The sequence below is a fragment of the Euphorbia lathyris genome, chromosome 9 (genome assembly GCF_963576675.1).
Source record: "Euphorbia lathyris chromosome 9, ddEupLath1.1, whole genome shotgun sequence".
In the NCBI taxonomy this organism is placed as follows: domain Eukaryota; kingdom Viridiplantae; phylum Streptophyta; class Magnoliopsida; order Malpighiales; family Euphorbiaceae; genus Euphorbia; species Euphorbia lathyris.
Genome location: NC_088918.1, coordinates 57,902,310 through 57,919,582, shown reverse-complemented (window position 1 = coordinate 57,919,582; position 17,273 = coordinate 57,902,310). Strand labels below are relative to the sequence as shown.

General features: G+C 37.4%; 1 protein-coding gene and 1 non-coding gene across 3 annotated transcripts; one reads left to right on the top strand and one right to left on the bottom strand.

The window, feature by feature from the left end:
- Nucleotides 1–484: 484 nt before the first annotated feature.
- LOC136207764 (small nucleolar RNA R71) lies at nt 485–591 on the bottom strand. Its single transcript, XR_010676892.1, has one exon. It is a non-coding gene; the product is annotated as a small nucleolar RNA R71 (small nucleolar RNA).
- A 7,005-nt stretch (nt 592–7,596) lies between these two features.
- On the top strand, nt 7,597–11,418 carry LOC136206920 (uncharacterized). 2 transcript variants are annotated; one of them, XM_065998128.1, is made up of 4 exons: nt 7,597–7,719; nt 7,826–7,917; nt 9,839–10,437; nt 10,536–11,418. In XM_065998128.1, exons 3-4 carry the CDS (start codon nt 9,841–9,843, stop codon nt 11,316–11,318), a joined length of 1,380 nt encoding a protein of 459 aa, XP_065854200.1. In that variant the 5' UTR covers nt 7,597–7,719; nt 7,826–7,917; nt 9,839–9,840; the 3' UTR covers nt 11,319–11,418. The 2 variants fall into 2 exon arrangements, 1 of the variants encoding a protein (XP_065854200.1); XR_010676480.1 differs by lacking the exons at nt 9,839–10,437; nt 10,536–11,418 and adding an exon at nt 8,823–9,165.
- Nucleotides 11,419–17,273: the final 5,855 nt, after the last annotated feature.

The following is a 17,273-nucleotide window of genomic DNA, read 5'->3' as shown; positions in this document are numbered from 1 at the left end:
GGTTCATGCGCAGTTCTCGAAGTTTAGGCATTGTACCAGACCCTATAGACCCAGAAATTGAGAAAACCATTAGGAAGAACAAGAAAAATAAGAAAAACAAAAATAAGACCCCAGTAAAAACATATACCGAGCCAGAAAAAATGGCAGACCCACCAACACTTATGGATTACGCTAGGCCAGGTGTGGCCGGTGTGACCAATAGTATCGTTAGACCCAGAATCACCGCAAACCAATTTGAAATTAAGCCAGCTATGCTTAATATGTTGTAAAATAATGTAACATTTTACGGGTTACCTAACGAAAATCCTAACACCCATTTGACAAATTTCCTTGAAATTTGTGACACTTTTAAAATCCCAGATGTGACTGCAGAAGCAATCAACCTTCGCCTCTTTCCTTTCACTTTGAAGGATAGAGCCAAAGAATGGTTAACTTCTATGCCAGCCGCAACTTTTGCCACTTGGGAACAATTAGCCCAAGCGTTTTTATCATAAAGGAGTTAACATCTTTTTCTCAAAATGATAATGAGACTCTTTATGAAACTTAGGAACGCTTTAAAGAACTTCAACGTTTATGCCCACACCACCAATTACCCGCTGAACTTTTAATGCAAATATTTTACAATGGACTAAATCCTACAACTAGGGGTTCATTAGATGCTATGTCGGGAGGGCTATTTATAAAGAAAACATCAGCCCAAACGAGAGAACTTTTGGAGGAAATGGCAATCAACAGCAGTATGTGGCCCGCGGAACGTGGACATATGCCGGTAGCAAAACCATCATCCTCAAACACACCATCAGTTAAAGGTATAGTTGAACTTGATCCAGTTGTGATGCTACAAGCCCAATTTTCTGCTCTATCGCACAAAATTGACAAATTTATGGCACCACGCGATACCAATGGTAATCCAATCCAAACGGATGTGGATTACGAAAATATGAGTGAGATCGAACAGGTAAATTTTGTCCAAGGGCAAAACCAAACTAATAATCCTTATTCTAATACTTATAATTCTGGATGGAGGAATCATCCTAACTTTAACTGGAAAGATAACAGTAACAATAATGCAAGTGCTAATCAAAATCGTACCACTAATTATCAAAATCAGTCAAGAGATACGATTAGCACTTTATCTTCTAAAATTGACAAGTTTATAGATGCTATAAGTGGAAAAATAAGTAATCACGACAATGGTTTTAAACGGATCGAAAATAAATTCGATCAGCTTATTAAAAACCACTCATCTAGCATCCAGAATTTGGAGGTTCAAATTGGTCAACTTGCTAAATCAATTCCATCCCGAAAAGAGGGAAGTCTTCCCAGCCATACGGAAGAAAATCCGAAAGAGCAGGTGAAAGCTATCACTCTTCGTTCAGGGAAAAATTATCAAGGGCCTGAAATGCCCAAAGATGCAACATTACCAGGAACTGATTTACCAAAGTCCAAAGAAGATATCTTAAACACAAATAGTTCACCATTTGACACAAGTACCAAAACTTTTGTACCCAAACCACCTTTTCCGCACAAAGTTCGAAATAAGGACTATGATAAACAACTTCTAACGTTTTTGGATAAACTTAAAAATTTGCATATCAATTTAACATTCATGGATGCAATCACACAAATTCCTAACTATGGTAAGTTTTTAAAAGATTTAATTTCAAAGAAAATCAGTTGGGAAGGAATTTCATCATTTCGTTAACTGAAGACTGTAGTTCAATAGTATCAAGTAATTGGCCCACTAAACTCAAAGATCCCGGATGGTTTACTATTCCGTGTAAGTTGGGAGATATTGAATTCCCAAGTTGTCTTTGTGATTTAGGAGCAAGTATAAACTTAATGCCATTGTCTATTTTTAACAAGTTAGGTTTAGAAGAAGATATCAAACGTACCAATATGGTTTTGCAATTAGCGGATCAAACCACTAAGAGGCCATATGGTATAATTGAAGATGTTTTAGTCAAAGTCGATAAATTTATTTTTCCTACCGATTTTGTTATATTAGACTTTGCATATGATGTAAATTGCCCTTTAATTTTTGGTAGACCGTTTATGAACACGGGACGCGCTCTAGTAGATGTGTCGGAAGGGAAGGTAGTTTTAAGGATAGGAGAAGATAAGATCGAGTTTAATATGAACAAAGTGATGAAATATCCTATAGAGGAATTCGCTTGTATGAAACTTGATTTAGTCGAGGAATGTGTCAATGACGTTATTCAGAGTGAAGAAATAATTGAACCTATAATAGGTGAGGAATTAGAAGATAAGGACCCAGAGCCTTTGATTCGAGAAGATGGACCAGTTCCGCCTTCAATTGTAACACCCCCTAAATTAGAACTTAAAGAGTTACCCAGTCATTTGAGGTATGCTTTCTTAGGCGAAGGCGATTCTCTACCTATAATTATTTCTAACAAATTAACAAACGATCAAGAAGAAAAATTGAAAGAAGTTGTTAGAAATAGGATAGGAAGTATGGGATGGCAAATTTCAGACTTAAAAGGGATCAATCCTAGTATAGTAATGCATAGAATTCACTTAGAAGAGGATAAGCCACCTAAAGCGGATAGGCAAAGACGCTTAAATCCGAACATGAAAGAAGTAGTAAAAAATGAGATTACTAAACTTTTAGACAATGGAATTATTTATCCGATCTCGGATAGTGAGTGGGTTAGTCCAATCCATTGTGTACCTAAAAAGGGAGGCATAACTGTTGTAAGAAATGATGAAGGTGAACTGATACCTACACGAACCACCACCGGTTGGAGGGTTTGTATAGACTATAGGAACCTAAACAAAGCAACTAGGAAAGATCATTTTCCTCTACCTTTCATTGATCAAATGATCGAAAGGATAGCCGGTCATGCATTTTATTGTTTCCTAGACGGTTATTTCGGATTCTTTCAAATTTACATTTACCCGGATGACCAAGATAAAACAACCTTCACATGTCCTTACGGAACATTTGCATATAGGAGAATGCTTTTTGGTCTATGTAATGCACCAGCAACATTTCAACGATGTATGACAGCAATATTTAATGACTTCATTGAAGATATAATGGAAGTTTTCATGGATGATTTTTCAGTTTATGGAGATTCTTTCGATGCATGTTTACAGAACTTAGATAAAGTATTGTCTAGATGTGAGGAAATGAATTTAGTATTAAATTGGGAAAAATGTCATTTCATGGTAGACGAAGGAATTGTTTTAGGTCATAAGATATCTGAAAAAGGTTTAGAAGTGGACAGAGCAAAGACTTCAGTTATAGAAAAATTACCCCCACCAACCACTGTTAAGGGAGTAAGATCATTTTTAGGTCATGCAGGTTTTTACAGAAGGTTTATAAAGAACTTTTCTGTAATCTCCAAACCACTTACTAATTTTCTTATGAAGGATTCAACTTTTGATTTTAATAAAGATTGTTTACAAGCTTTCAATACCTTGAAAACGGCTTTAGTCAGTACACCTATAATATCGAAACCCGATTGGAATCTACCTTTCGAAATTATGTGCGATGCAAATGACTTAGCTGTAGGATGTGTATTAGGTCAAAGGAAGGATAAGAAACTTCATGTTATATATTATGCGAGTCACACATTGTCCGGTGCACAGTTAAATTACACCACAACTGAAAAAGAAATGTTAGCAGTAGTTTTTGCATGTGATAAGTTCCGATCTTATTTGTTAGGATCTAAAGTCATCATTTATACAGATCATGCAGCTTTACGATATTTATTTGCTAAGAAAGACGCAAAACCACGTCTTATTAGATGGGTTTTACTATTGCAAGAATTTGACATTGAGATTAAAGACAAAAAGGGAGTAGAAAACCTGGTCGCCGATCATCTATCAAGACTTGAGGATGAAAACAGTCCCATCGGTGAAACATCAGGCATTCGAGATGATTTCCCCGATGAACATCTCATGCAAGTACAAAGTGTCATAGCTCCATGGTATGCGGACATTGCCAATTACTTAGCTGCATATGTTGTGCCAGATGGATTGACTTCCCAGCAAAAGAAGAAATTCTTTTCAGAAGCTAAGAAATATTTTTGGGAAGATCCATTATTGTTCAAAACATGCGGCGATGGAATATTTAGGAGATGTGTTAGTGAGTTTGAATATGAATCTATAATGTTAGAATGTCATGCTAGCACTTACAGAGGTCATAATAGCGTAAGCAAAACAGCAGCTAGAATACTTGAATGCAGATTCTTTTGGCCTACTCTGTTTAAAGATGTCCGTTCATTTATTATCCGCTGTGATAAATGTCAAAGAACAGGGAATATAGGAAGGAAAGATGAGATGCCTCTTACGAACATATTGGAAGTTGAAATCTTCGACGTATGGGGGATTGATTTCATGGGTCCTTTTCCTACTTCTTTTGGCAAAAATTACATATTAGTAGCCGTAGATTATGTTTCAAAGTGGGTTGAAGCAATTGCAACCCCGACAAATGATTCTAAAGTAGTTGTTAAGTTTTTAAATTCAATATTCTGTCGATTTGGAGTTCCTAGAGTTATGGTAAGCGACGGTGGTACTCATTTCGTAAATAGAGTTTTTGAGTCACTTATGAAAAAATACGGAGTACACCACCGTATCTCTACGCCGTACCATCCTCAAACGAATGGTCAAGTGGAAATTTCAAATAGAGAACTCAAATGGATACTTGAGAAAACAGTTTCGTCTTCTAGAAGAGACTGGGCACATAAACTTAACGATGCATTATGGGCATACCGTACTGCATTTAAAACACCTATCAGAATGACACCTTATAGATTAGTCTATGGTAAAGCTTGTCATTTGCCAGTTGAATTAGAACATAAAGCATATTGGGCTATAAGAACTCTTAATTATGATTTGCAAAGCGCAGGGAAAAAGCGTTTGTTCGACTTAAACGAGTTGGATGAATTACGCTATTTGTCCTACGAAAATACAAGAATTTATAAGGAAAAAATTAAAAAGTGGCATGATGCCAAAATCAAAATTAAAAACTTTAATGTTGGGGATAAAGTCTTACTTTTTAATTCGAGATTAAAATTATTTCCAGGAAAGCTAAAATCTAGATGGGCTGTACCATTTTTGGTTATTAAAACATTTGATTACGGAACTTTGGAGCTAGAAAAGTCTAATGGCGAATGATTTAAGGTCAATGGTAACCGTTGCAAGATTTATTTCGACGGAACTCCAATTCAAGCAATTGAATCCGTGGATAAATTCCATGAAAATTAATTTATTTAGTTTTCATGTTTTTAATTTATAGTTTTTTTCTTATTTTATGTTCATCATTCTTATTCTTATTCATTTTAATTTATTTATTTTTATTTTTTAATTTTATTTACTTTAATTTTTATTTTTATTTTTATATTTATTTTTGTGTACAAATGAGTTTTGTTAACATTAAAATTTTAATTTAGTCATGTTTTGAAAATGATTTCATTAAGTGTTAAGTGTTATTGAGAAATTAAATATGCAGAAATCTCAGTTGAGATTTTCCACGTTTCAGGATTTGGAAATCTCAGTTGAGATTCCGAAAATCTCAGTTGAGATTTTCTGTCTTTTTGCAATTGAAATAACTGTAAGGGATTACAGTCTTCTTTCTTTAAAATTTATGTCAGTTGAATCAAAGAGGTATCACTTTGGCACCTTTTTCTTTTTAACAGACACAATCTTTCACTTATAGGTCTTATATATTCCTGTAGGATCAAACTTCAATCATTTCATTTTATCTTTCTGAATTTCTTTCTCAAATTCTCAAATCCTACAGACTTCATTTTCTTCTCTCTCACAGACATGACTAAGTCTTTGAAAAATGTTCAAAAACACACTTCTGTTCAAAGCGGGAAAGTTGATATCTCCGATCGTTATGGTGCATGGTTTCCCATTTATAACCATGACGAGGGGAAACGCTTTCTTCAATTTAGATATGCTCAATTCTTTGGCATGATGTATCTGGACGAGTTTCTGAACGAGGAACTCGGGATAAGCGAAGACATTGATCGCTATCTGAGTAATTTGGGTTGGACCAAATTTGTTTCTATGAAATTTCCTATTATTGGAAATTGGGTTCTGGAATTTTTCTCCACAGTTCGATTCGTCAATAAGAGACGTGTTCGTCTCAGTTTTCGTTGTGAGGGGGAGGTCTTCACTTTTGGATATCCAGAACTACATAATTGGTTTGGTTTTCCACCCCGAGACACAACTCAACACCATCCTGGAAGGGATATGACTTCTAGAGATATATGGAGGATGTTAACAGGATTTTGGCGATTCAATTCACGTCTTGCCTTCAACAAATCCATCAATTCTAATTCCATGCTGTATCTGCATAAATTCCTCTGTCACAGCCTTTTTGGTCGAGTCAGTAGCAATGTTGTGAAAGATACTGATTTATATGTGTTGGGCGACATTTTCCAAGGCAACTCAGTGAACTCCTCGAAGATTCTAATGGAGGGGTTAGTTGCTGCTTCCCGTTCGAAGAAACGGAAGATTGGATTCGCCAACATCATTTGTGGAATCATTTTAGGAGCCAAGGGAACCATTTCTGTCCCTTGGACTGATACAGAACTGTTGTAGCCTGAACTAAACAATGAATTTGTAAGACGGGAGATCAATCGATGAATCTCTGAAGGAAGGCGGTCCTTCCAAATAGGGTGATGACGGTTGACGTTCCTCGAGGATCGAACCTCCTGGATGAACGTTGAACGTCCCTGGATGAAGGTTGAACGTCTTTGGATGAAGGTTGAACGTCTTCGGATGAAGGTTGAACATCTTCGGATGAAGGTTGAACGTCCCTGGTGAAGGTTGATCTTTCTTGAGGATTGAACCTGTTACAGTGTGGGAAGCGGTCTTCCCACAAACACTCCGATGCTTAAGTCAGATACAGTCAAATATAGTATTCTTTTCTCTCTCTAAAAGCTAACCCCTTCTCCTTCGAACTTAAACCTATTTATAGGAATAAGAGAGGAAGTTACTTGCAAGCCATCGGTAAGATACCGTACTGAACGTGGGTACGGTTATTTAGGTAGATAATGGGTTACGTGTGATATGGTTATATCAATTGCTCCCCACTGTTATTTTTGGATTATTTTCAAAAATAAGAGTGAGAAATAGATTTTCTTAACCACCTAAAAAATGATGATTTTTTTTTCTGTCAGAATCATCAATTTTGCATGGGAAGTAAAATGGAATAGGTTTTTTTTTAAACAATGAACAATAATAAAAAAAACGAGTTTTTTCCCGTTGAATTAAAAAAAATCGGATTTCTCCTGTTTTCATATTTTCACATGATAAAGTTTGGTCTGTTTAATTTTTCTAATTTCTATCTTCACTAATTAAAATAAAGATAGGTTCAGAACCCTATCCTATGAGATAATTTAGATGTATAACAAATATTAGAATCCTTACCCATTTAGGATTTCATGGGATAATCTTAGAATATCAATAGGAATCAAAATCCTATTCTGTTTAGGATTTTATAAAATAGAATTATAATAAATGTTAGAGTCCTATTTCGTTTAGGATTCCATGAGGCAACTCTGGTATTTAAGGATGTCAGTATAACATTTATTTTTTACCTCCCTGATACAGCCTTTCTGCACCGGTCGGCTATATCGGTATTTTACAAGCTTTTTCAAGCCTTCCGACCCGCGTCGGCCCTCTTCCTCACGTGCACCGATTTTGCCAAGCTTCAAGCATATTGATCTTCTCTCCTTCGTATGAGCTCTAAGATTCTAAACAAATATAATTATGTATCTTGATGTGTATTGCAGTCAGATAAATATACTGCTGCTAATCAAATTCCGGTTTGTTGTATACGCAGGTCTTAAGAACGAAGCGCACGGTGAGTGTTCATGGGTCTGATGTTCATAAGGGTCTAACTGATATAGCTTTTTCTACGATTGACAAATCAAGGTTGGTAAAAAGGCTGTATTCTCCCCTTTTTTTTTCTTTTTTGTAAAATCTGGTTTCTTCTTTTGACAACTAAATTGACTTAAGCTTGAGAATTTGACCAGCGGTTTCTATATCTCCTCGTTTTCCTTGAGTTTTCTCTGTAACTATAAGCATTCAACTGCTTTAATGTATAATCTAATTCAGTTGTAGTAGTTGATTCAGAAAATTACAAGATAATTTAATTAGGTTGCTCTCTTCATGTTTGGTAGCTGAGATTGAACAATTCCCTCTACATACCCAAACTGTGTGGACGTTTTTCATAAACAGTTAGTCGAGCTCGTGTTAAATTTAATTTCACGCAATCCTTCTTTTTGTCCGTAACTAATCGGGATAAAATAATTTCTCTCAAAAAGTTTTCGATTGACTTTGGCATGTTATATTTGCATCTGCTTTTCGGATTGCTGCTGATGTGCATCTTGTGTTTTCTGTTATATATGCTTATCTCTTGATTGGCATGTTCTGGACAAATTGGTGTGTGCTTGCGATTCCTTATCTGATCCACAACACCACTTCTTCTTTTTTATGTTTTTATTAGTTAGTTTTTGAGTTGGTTTGGGTCATACTTGGGCTTCTCTTTCTGGATTTACTAGATGCCAGCCCCAACCTTAAACGCATGAACCCAAAGAAATCAAAGTTTTAAATAATGAAAATAATTGTGAACCCAAAGAAATCAAAGTTTTAAATAATGAAAATAATTGGCCTTTTGTGGTGTGTAGTGCATAAAAGAACTACCATATTATGATTAGGTTCTTGAAATTAATTGTTGTGTTATTGGTTCGATTTTACCCTCGAAATGGCAAAAAAACCCGTTTGTCTAATGCTAATCGCCTGTGTTTTTAATCGTTTTTGAGCTTTTTCTTTCGCAGTTGGCTTGTTTCATTATCATGGTTCGTACCAAGCAAACATCAAAACACATATCCGAAGCATTGGGGCCTCATTCCTTGGATGTTTTGGCTTTGTGTGTTCCTACTCACCTATCAAAAGATGATGTTCACATTTTCAAGACAAAATTCTCGTTTCCGTCTGGTTGGGAGGGCCGCCTCCTCCAGACTCGAAGACCTCTTTTGCCTTTGTTCCTTCAGAATCATTCGCCATACATGAGGCTCTACTAGAGATGGGAGTTCATTTTCCTCTTCCTTCTTTTTTCATGGAGTTTTTGAAAAGCAACAAATTGTCTCCGTCTCAACTTCATCCTCAAGGATGGAGATTGCTTGTAGCGTTTTATGCTCTTTGTAATAAAAAAGGAGTAGTTCCAGTCGTCAACCTTTTTCATCTTTTTTACATTCTGAGACCTCTCAAAGACAAATCCGGGCGATTTTCTCTTCAGATGACTGATATGTGCAATGATGGATTATTTATTGATGATCTTCCTCCTATCGAGCGATATGAAGATAGATGGATCCTCGTGTTTCCTCCTAAAATGGCATGGAATATTCCTCTTCCATGGAGTTGGTGTTGGATCAGAAGAGGTGTCTCATGGCCATCACATACTAAGCTTTTAGAGAGATATTCTTTCGAGATTCCTGTTCTTCAATATGCGAAAATTCCTCTTAGCCAAGCTTTAAATGCTTTCCGACGTATCACGATTAGTTGGGGAATTACATCTTTGATACATGTGGAAAATGACAAGACTTTGAGTTTTAATTCTTCATCGGAAGAGACAAATATAGCTCCTAAATTTATAAATATGGCATCCGCATCCGACTCCGTAGATGATCCATCCTTGGTCGAGAAGTTTAGCGTTTCTTCAATGTTTGAAATGTCAAAAATTTCTACACCCGCCATATCTGAGCTTGGTGAATGACTTAAATTGATATAGCAAATGCTATTTCTAAAAATAAAGTAGCTTTGTTGACTTTAATGCTTCTTTTCTTTTTTATAGGTATGACTTCCATGCTTGGAAAATTTGCTCTCATCGCTTTGAAGACGGGCAACCAGAAACGTAGCAGAGAAAATGTTCATGATTCGGTAAATTCTAGAGATGATACCTTAACCTCTAAAAAGGTTAAACCTATTGATGCATCTGCCGATACAGATCCTTGTAAGGAAGCTAAAACCGACTCATCAAAGATGGGAGATCCTCAAGTTGCTTGTGAGAGTGGAGTTGAGAAAGATATTCCCAATTTACACGCAAACACCTTTCATGCTGACAAGGGTCGCTCAGATTTTTCACACCCTAAAACCCCACGCATTTCAAGGAGGACACTTCGATCAGAGTCCTTAAATGACATTCGTCCATCTTTTCCTTTGCTAGATAGACCTAAATCATTTTGGAAGCTATATAGGGATGAACCTACCATGTATCGTGCTTTAAACGGCGATGATTTTAGAGTGTATCCTGGGTTGCTTGATACAGATTCTGTTTTCCTTCCCGGGGTAGCTTTAAGATTAATGTATTCTTCCATTCTTCCTCAAGATGAAGAAACATATTTTAAAGATATCCAACATAACATGGACTTAGCCGAGCGCCGGATCGTTGAGGTGATAGGCTTATATATATATATATTGTTTTCTTTTATATATAATCGGGAATTTAGAAATAACAAAAAATGTCTCCTTACCTCTTCTTATTGTTACAGGGAGCTCAACGTGCTTCTCTTGCCTTTGGATTCGCGAGATCATGGAAGAAAAAGCTCGACGATTGTCTTGTTCGTAATGAGAAAATGGATCAGACTATCAAAGATCTTCAAGAGCGGAACCAAAAGCTAGAGAATTATCATACACATCAAGAGAAAATGGAGCAAACCATTAGAGATCTTCAAGATTATAACAAAAAGCTGCAGTCTGAGTGTGACCATTTCAAGGAGGATGCTTCTAAATATTCAGCCATGGTTGATGATAATAAGAAGTTAGGAGAGAAGACTTGTAAGCTACTTAACGATGTTACTTTACTCCAGAACGAGTTGAAAGTTGAGCGTGAGATGGTTCAAAAACTAAAAGGAGAACTTAAATCGGTGCACACTACCAGCATTCAATCATACAGAGAATCTTTTGATTGTTACCAAAGGAAATGTGCTGTAGGGGTCTCTTTTAGCAAGACAGGTTTCTATCTAGCTCGCCAAATTCTTGAGGAAGAACATGGTCGAATGTATCCTGAGTTAGTGTTCGCAAAAACTGCATCAGTTTCTGACTCCCGTCCATGGCAAAGTTTCGACCCCGACGAAGAGGATGTCACATCCTCTTTTAATAAAGGTCTCTATGATGATTTGGAGAATCTTAGCGGGCCTTGGACATTTCACGGGAAGAATGGGATTATAGAAGATGAAAAAATAGTTGTTTTGCAAAACTTGGATGAAGATCATGAAGTTGATGAAGATCTTGATGATGATGATGATGATGCCTCTGCCACCCCTGCTTCTTAGAGATACGTTTTCATTTTATTGGAAAACTTTATCATTTCCTTTTGTTTTGGAAACCTTTAAGTTATGTTTATTTAATCTTTCCTGCTCCCTAATCACATGAAATTCAATCCGAATTAAATGTGATTTTGATGAACTTATTGATACTGCTTGCATTATGGTAAAGCATGAACTTTTTCTATACCATGTGTCTTAACAGTTTTAGTGGAATACAACTGCGTGCATCATGGTAAAGCATGAGCTTTTTCTATACCATGTGTCTTAACAGCTTTAATGGAATACAACTGCGTGCATCATGGTAAAGCATGAGCTTTTTCTATACCATATGTCTTAACAGCTTTAATGGAATACAACTGCGTGCATCATGGTAAAGCATGAGCTTTTTCTATACCATGTGTCTTAACAACTTTAATGGAATACAACTGCATGCATCATGGTAAAGGGCCATGGTAAAGAGCGTCTTCCCTCATAGAAGATGGGCTTTTATTTTACCAGCTTTTATTTTACCATTTTTCTTAACACATTTGGAAAATATGTTAATGATAATCTTTAAAGATTTATTAAATTAAAAGCATGAATAAAATAAGCTGATAAACAAACGATAAAGATAAACACACAATATTTACGTGGAAACCCCAATGTGGGGAAAAACCACGGGACCGTAATTACGGCCTGAGTATTTTTATTCATAATAAGTGTTAATACAATTGCTCTGGAGATAGAGCTTCAAGTGATTTGCATTCCACGTCTTATGAATCCTTTTTCCTTCTATCATTTCGAGTAAGCAAGTTCCAGGTCCAACTACCCTTCTTACCCGATACGGTCCTTCCCAATTTGGACGAAGCTTCCCTTCTTCCAAATGTGCATTGGTTATGCCTGTCTTTCTCAGAACAAGATCTCCTTCTACTAACACTCTTTCCTTCACCCTTGAGTTGTAGTAACGAGAGACTCTTTGTTGGTATGCTGCTAACCGTATGCACGCTTGATCTCTATGCTCATCTAACAAATCCAAGTTATCCTGTAGTGCGTCAGAATTTGATTCCTTGTCAAAATCAACCATTCTTGGAGAAATTGCTCCAATCTCAATAGGGATTAAAGCTTCCATTCCATAAGCTAGACTGAATGGAGTTTCTCCAGTTGGGACTCTTTTGGTTGTTCTATAGGCCCAGAGGATTGATGGAAGTTCATCCGCCCATGATCCTTTTGCCTTATCCAGGCGCATTTTTAAACCTTCTAGGATTGTTCGATTGCTTCTTTCTACTTGCCCATTGGCTTGTGGGTATGCTACTGAAGCAAAGCTGAGTTGGATATGAAGCCTTTCACAAAAACCTCTGAATGAATCACAATCAAACTGCTTCCCTCTATCTGTAATTATCACCCTTGGTAGCCCAAATCTGCATATGATATCTTTCCATACCACGTTCTCTATCTTCTTCGCAGTAATAGTAGCTAAGGGTTCTGCTTCTATCCATTTTGTGAAATAATCTGTTGCTACTATCAGGAACTTCCTTCCTCCAGTTGCTTGGGGAAAAGGTCCTAATAAATCTAATCCCCATTTCGCAAATGGAGTTGGTTCGATTGAGGTTCTCAAAAGTGAGACTGGAGCACTTTGAATGGTTGCAAATCTTTGGCATTTATCACAAGCTTTAACCTTCTTTAAAGCGTCATCTCTCAAGGTAGGCCAGAAGAATCCACTACGCAACACTTTACTTGCCAAAGCTCTTGCTCCCAAATGTTGCCCACATATCCCCTCATGTATTTCAGCTAGAGCGTAATCTGCCTTTTGTGGACCCAAACATTTCAAAAGTGGCATCGAGAAACCCTTCTTGTATAGGACATCATTTATCAAAGTGAAACATGCTGCTCTTATCTTCAATTTCTTTATTTCCGTAGCTTCAGCTGGAAGCTCCCCTGTCTTCAAGAATTTCACAAATGGTGTTCTCCAATCTTGTATTTCTTCAGTACATGCCACGATCTTTTCTTCTATGCTTGGCCTTTTCAGTTCTTCCAGATGCACTATTCTTCCTTTCGTTTCCATTGACGATGCAAGCTTTGATAAAGCGTCTGCATGGCTGTTGGAAGACCTATTGATTTGTAGCAACTGGAAATCTTCAAATCCTTGAGATAAAGATTTAACCTTTCGTAGGTATTTAATCATGATAGGTTCCTTCGCTTCATACTCTCTATTGAACTGTTGAACCACCAACTGTGAATCACTGTGAGCTATAATCTTTTGAACTTGTAATTCTTTGGCAAGCTTCATTCCTCCTATAAGGGCTTCGTATTCTGCAATGTTATTTGAACTTGGAAAAGCGAAACGTAAAGAGTATTCGATTATCTCTCGTTCGGAAGATATCAATACTATTCCTGCCCCACTTCCCATTGAACTTGATGCTCCATTAACGAATAATTTCCACGTGTGTTCATTTTCTCTTGCCACTCTTCTTTCTCCAGTACATTCCACAATGAAATCGGCTAAAACTTGTCCCTTGATCGCTTGTCTAGGCTCAAAGTTGATGTCGTATTCTCCTAACTCGATTGCCCATTTCGTAAGACGTCCGGAGCATTCAGGTTTTTGCAATATTTGCCTTAGAGGCTAATCGGTTAATACGACTATGGAATGAGCCTGAAAATAAGGTCTTAACTTCCTAGAGGCCATCACTAGTGCAAGAGCGACTTTTTCTGCAAAAGGGTACCGAGGCTCTGCTCCTTGGAGTACCTTACTGACGTAGTAGATTGGCTTGTCAATTTTTCCTTCTCTTTTCAACAGAACTGCACTCAAGGCCACATTGCTTACTCCCAAATATACAAACAACATCTCACCTGGTTCTGGCCTAGTCAAAAGTGGTATTTTCTTCAAGTAATCCTTTAATTCTCCAAAAGATTTTTCACATTCAGTTGTCCACTGGAAGTTTTTCCCTGCTCTCAAGGTTTTGAAGAAAGGGAGGCTTTTTCAGCTGATTTAGATAGAAATCTATTAAGCGATGCTAATCTTCCTGTCAAACGTTGAACTTCCTTAATGGAGGTAGGAGGCTTCATCTCTGAGATGGCTTGGATTTTTTCTGGATTTGCCTCAATACCCCTTTCAGTTATCATATATCCCAAAATTTTTCCTGATTGTACTCCGAAAGTACATTTGCTAGGATTTAACTTTATATTATGGGTTCTCAATACATCGAACACCTTGTCGAGCTTCTCTGCATGCATTTCTCCTTTCTTGCTTTTAATGATCATATCGTCCACATAGGCTTCCATGGTGTTACCCAATAAAGGCTTGAAAACTTTATTTATCATCCTTTGGTATGTTGCTCCTGCATTTTTAAGTCCAAAAGGCATAACCCTGTAGCAGTATGTGCCATTCTCAGTGATAAATGCAGTTTTTTCTTCATCAGATGGATTCATCTTGATTTGATGGTATCCCATGTATGCGTCCATGAAGCTCAATAACTCGTATCCAGAGGTTTCATCCACCATTTTGTCAATTGGAGGCAAAGGATATGAATCCTTTGGACAAGCCTTGTTTAAATTGGTGAAGTCTATGCACATTCTCCACTTTCCGTTGGGTTTCTTCACCATCACAACATTTGCAAGCCAATCCGGGTAGTAAACCTCTCGAATAAAGTTTGCCTCCAGTAACTTATCAACTTCCTCTTCTAAAGCCTTTTGCCTCTCTGGAGCAATTCTCCTTTTCTTTTGCTTGATGGGCTTGATGTTTGGATCAACATTCAAGTGGTGTGAAGCTACATCCAAACTTATGCCAGGCATATCTGCAGGAACCCAAGCAAACACGTCCACATTTCTCCTAAGGCATGCGATTACTTCATCCTTCACTTCTTCTGCCATTTTACTCCCAACATATGTTATTTTTTCCGGATCATCTTCATTCAACCGTATTGCTTCAACTTCTTCAACTGGCTTCGGTTTTGGCTTATTATCAGATTCTTCTGAAATTGCCATTGTTTCTGCACTTACCCCATGTTTTCCTTTAATGGAAGAAACGTAGCAATTACGAGCTTTCTTTTGATCTCCTCTCACTTGCCCTATGCCGTTTGGTGTAGGAAACTTCATCAATAAGTATCCTGGCGATATCATGGCTCCCATACCAATAATTAATGGTCTTCCTAGTATCACATTGTAGGCTAGAGATATAGATTTTACTACCATAAAATTCACCATCCTTGTAACATTACAAGGCTCCTCGCCCAACGTGATCGGTAATTTGATAGACCCTGCCACCTGGACAGCTTCCCCTGAGAAGCTAAAGAGTGGAGCCGACACCTTATTTAATCTATCCAAAGACAAGTTCATCTTCTTAAAACAATTCCAATAGAGGAGGTTGACCGAACTCTCACTGTCAATGAGAATTCTTTCTACTGGGAACTTCATTATGGTAGCGGAAATCACTAAAGCATCATCATGGGGTATAACCACATTTCCTTGATCCGCAGGGGTAAAAATTATGGACTCTTCTTCTTGGACTTTCATCACATTATTGACTTCATAAGCTTGTCTAGCATAAGCTTTCCTTGATGAAGAGGATTCACCAGCCAAAGTTTCCCCTCTAGAGATAACATTTATTGTTGGATACGCCGGCTTGTTATTAAGAGCTATGGCTTTATCTTTTTTGTCTTCCTTTCCTTTGGTATATGTTCGACCATCCTTTTCTCTATTTTCCATATATCTTTCTTCCTTTAAGTTTCGTGGTTTTTCCCCTCTCCACATTTCTGCATAGACAAAATTTTCAAGCTTACCTTGTCGTACCAATGATTCTATTTCATTCATCAATTGTCTACATCGATCAGTTGAGTGACCATGAGTTTTGTGGAATCGACAATAAGCATCCGTAAATTTGCCCATAGTTCTGTCAGTTTTAGGAGGGAATGTAAGGAGTCCGGATCTTTCAATGGCTGCCAGGATATTGGAACGTGGTTGGAGTAAAGGTGTGAAATTGTCATATCTCAACCTTGGAGCATGTCTTGCTTCATTTCTTCTCCCATTTCCCTTTTTTACATCATCAACCTCATCCCTCTCCTTCATTTTTTTATCTTGATTTCCTCTTGCCCTTATATTCCTCATCACATCTTCGGAAAGGATGAATTTATTAGCCCTGCTGAAAAAATCGCCCAAGGTTGAAAGTTGATCATAGGAAAGAGATTTTTGGAGATCCCGCGATCTTGTTCCCTAAAGTACTCCTACAACCGCCATTCCAACTTGGAGATCATGAATCTCGAGAGTTGCAGCGCGAAACCTTTCTACATAATCTTTCAAGCTTTCTCTTTCATCTTGCTTTATTGTAAGGAGATACGTTGCATCCTTCTTCCTTTTGGTGTTGATGATGAATGCTTTTATGAATTCTTTTCTCAACTGATCAAAGTTGGAGATGGAGCTTTCCTTTAAGCTATTGAACCAAGTACGAGCATGATCTGATAAAGTAAGTGAGAAAGCTCGACACATTATAGCATCTTCCCATCCATGTAATAGCATTACTGCCTCATAATTCTGCATATGATCATAAGGATCCCCTTTTCCGGAGTAAGTGATGAGTTGTGGCATCTTGAACTTTCGAGGGAGAGGCTTATTCATGATCTCTCCTGAAAAGGGGACTTTTCTTGCTTGTTCGTCACTGTTCGGAACCAACTTCTTTTGTTCTAATACCTGCTCGATCATCCTCTTAAGATCTACTGTCTCTTTCGCGCTGAACATGGATTCTTCTCCGGCCTTTTCATGTGCTTTCGAATTTTCTTTCCAAGAACTTTCCATAACCTCATGGATCTTTAAGTTGTTTCCCTTACGCTTTCCTCCTTCACGTGATTCTGAGATTTCATCGTGTGCTAACTCGACTTCAGGACGCTTTCCTTTGTTCCGAAATTCTTTGTCCCGCATCTCTTCTTGAACAAAAAGCATTAACTCTTGGAGTCGATTATTGTTTTCCTCAAATTTTTTCTTCAACTCCTCATA

Bases quoted from the DNA above. Each gene is read 5' to 3' on its own strand.
- LOC136206920 (XM_065998128.1), top strand. From the start codon at position 9,841: ATGACTTCCATGCTTGGAAAATTTGCTCTCATCGCTTTGAAGACGGGC. The intron at 10,438-10,535 runs GTGATAGGCTTA...TTATTGTTACAG, and splicing joins CCGAGCGCCGGATCGTTGAG to GGAGCTCAACGTGCTTCTCT.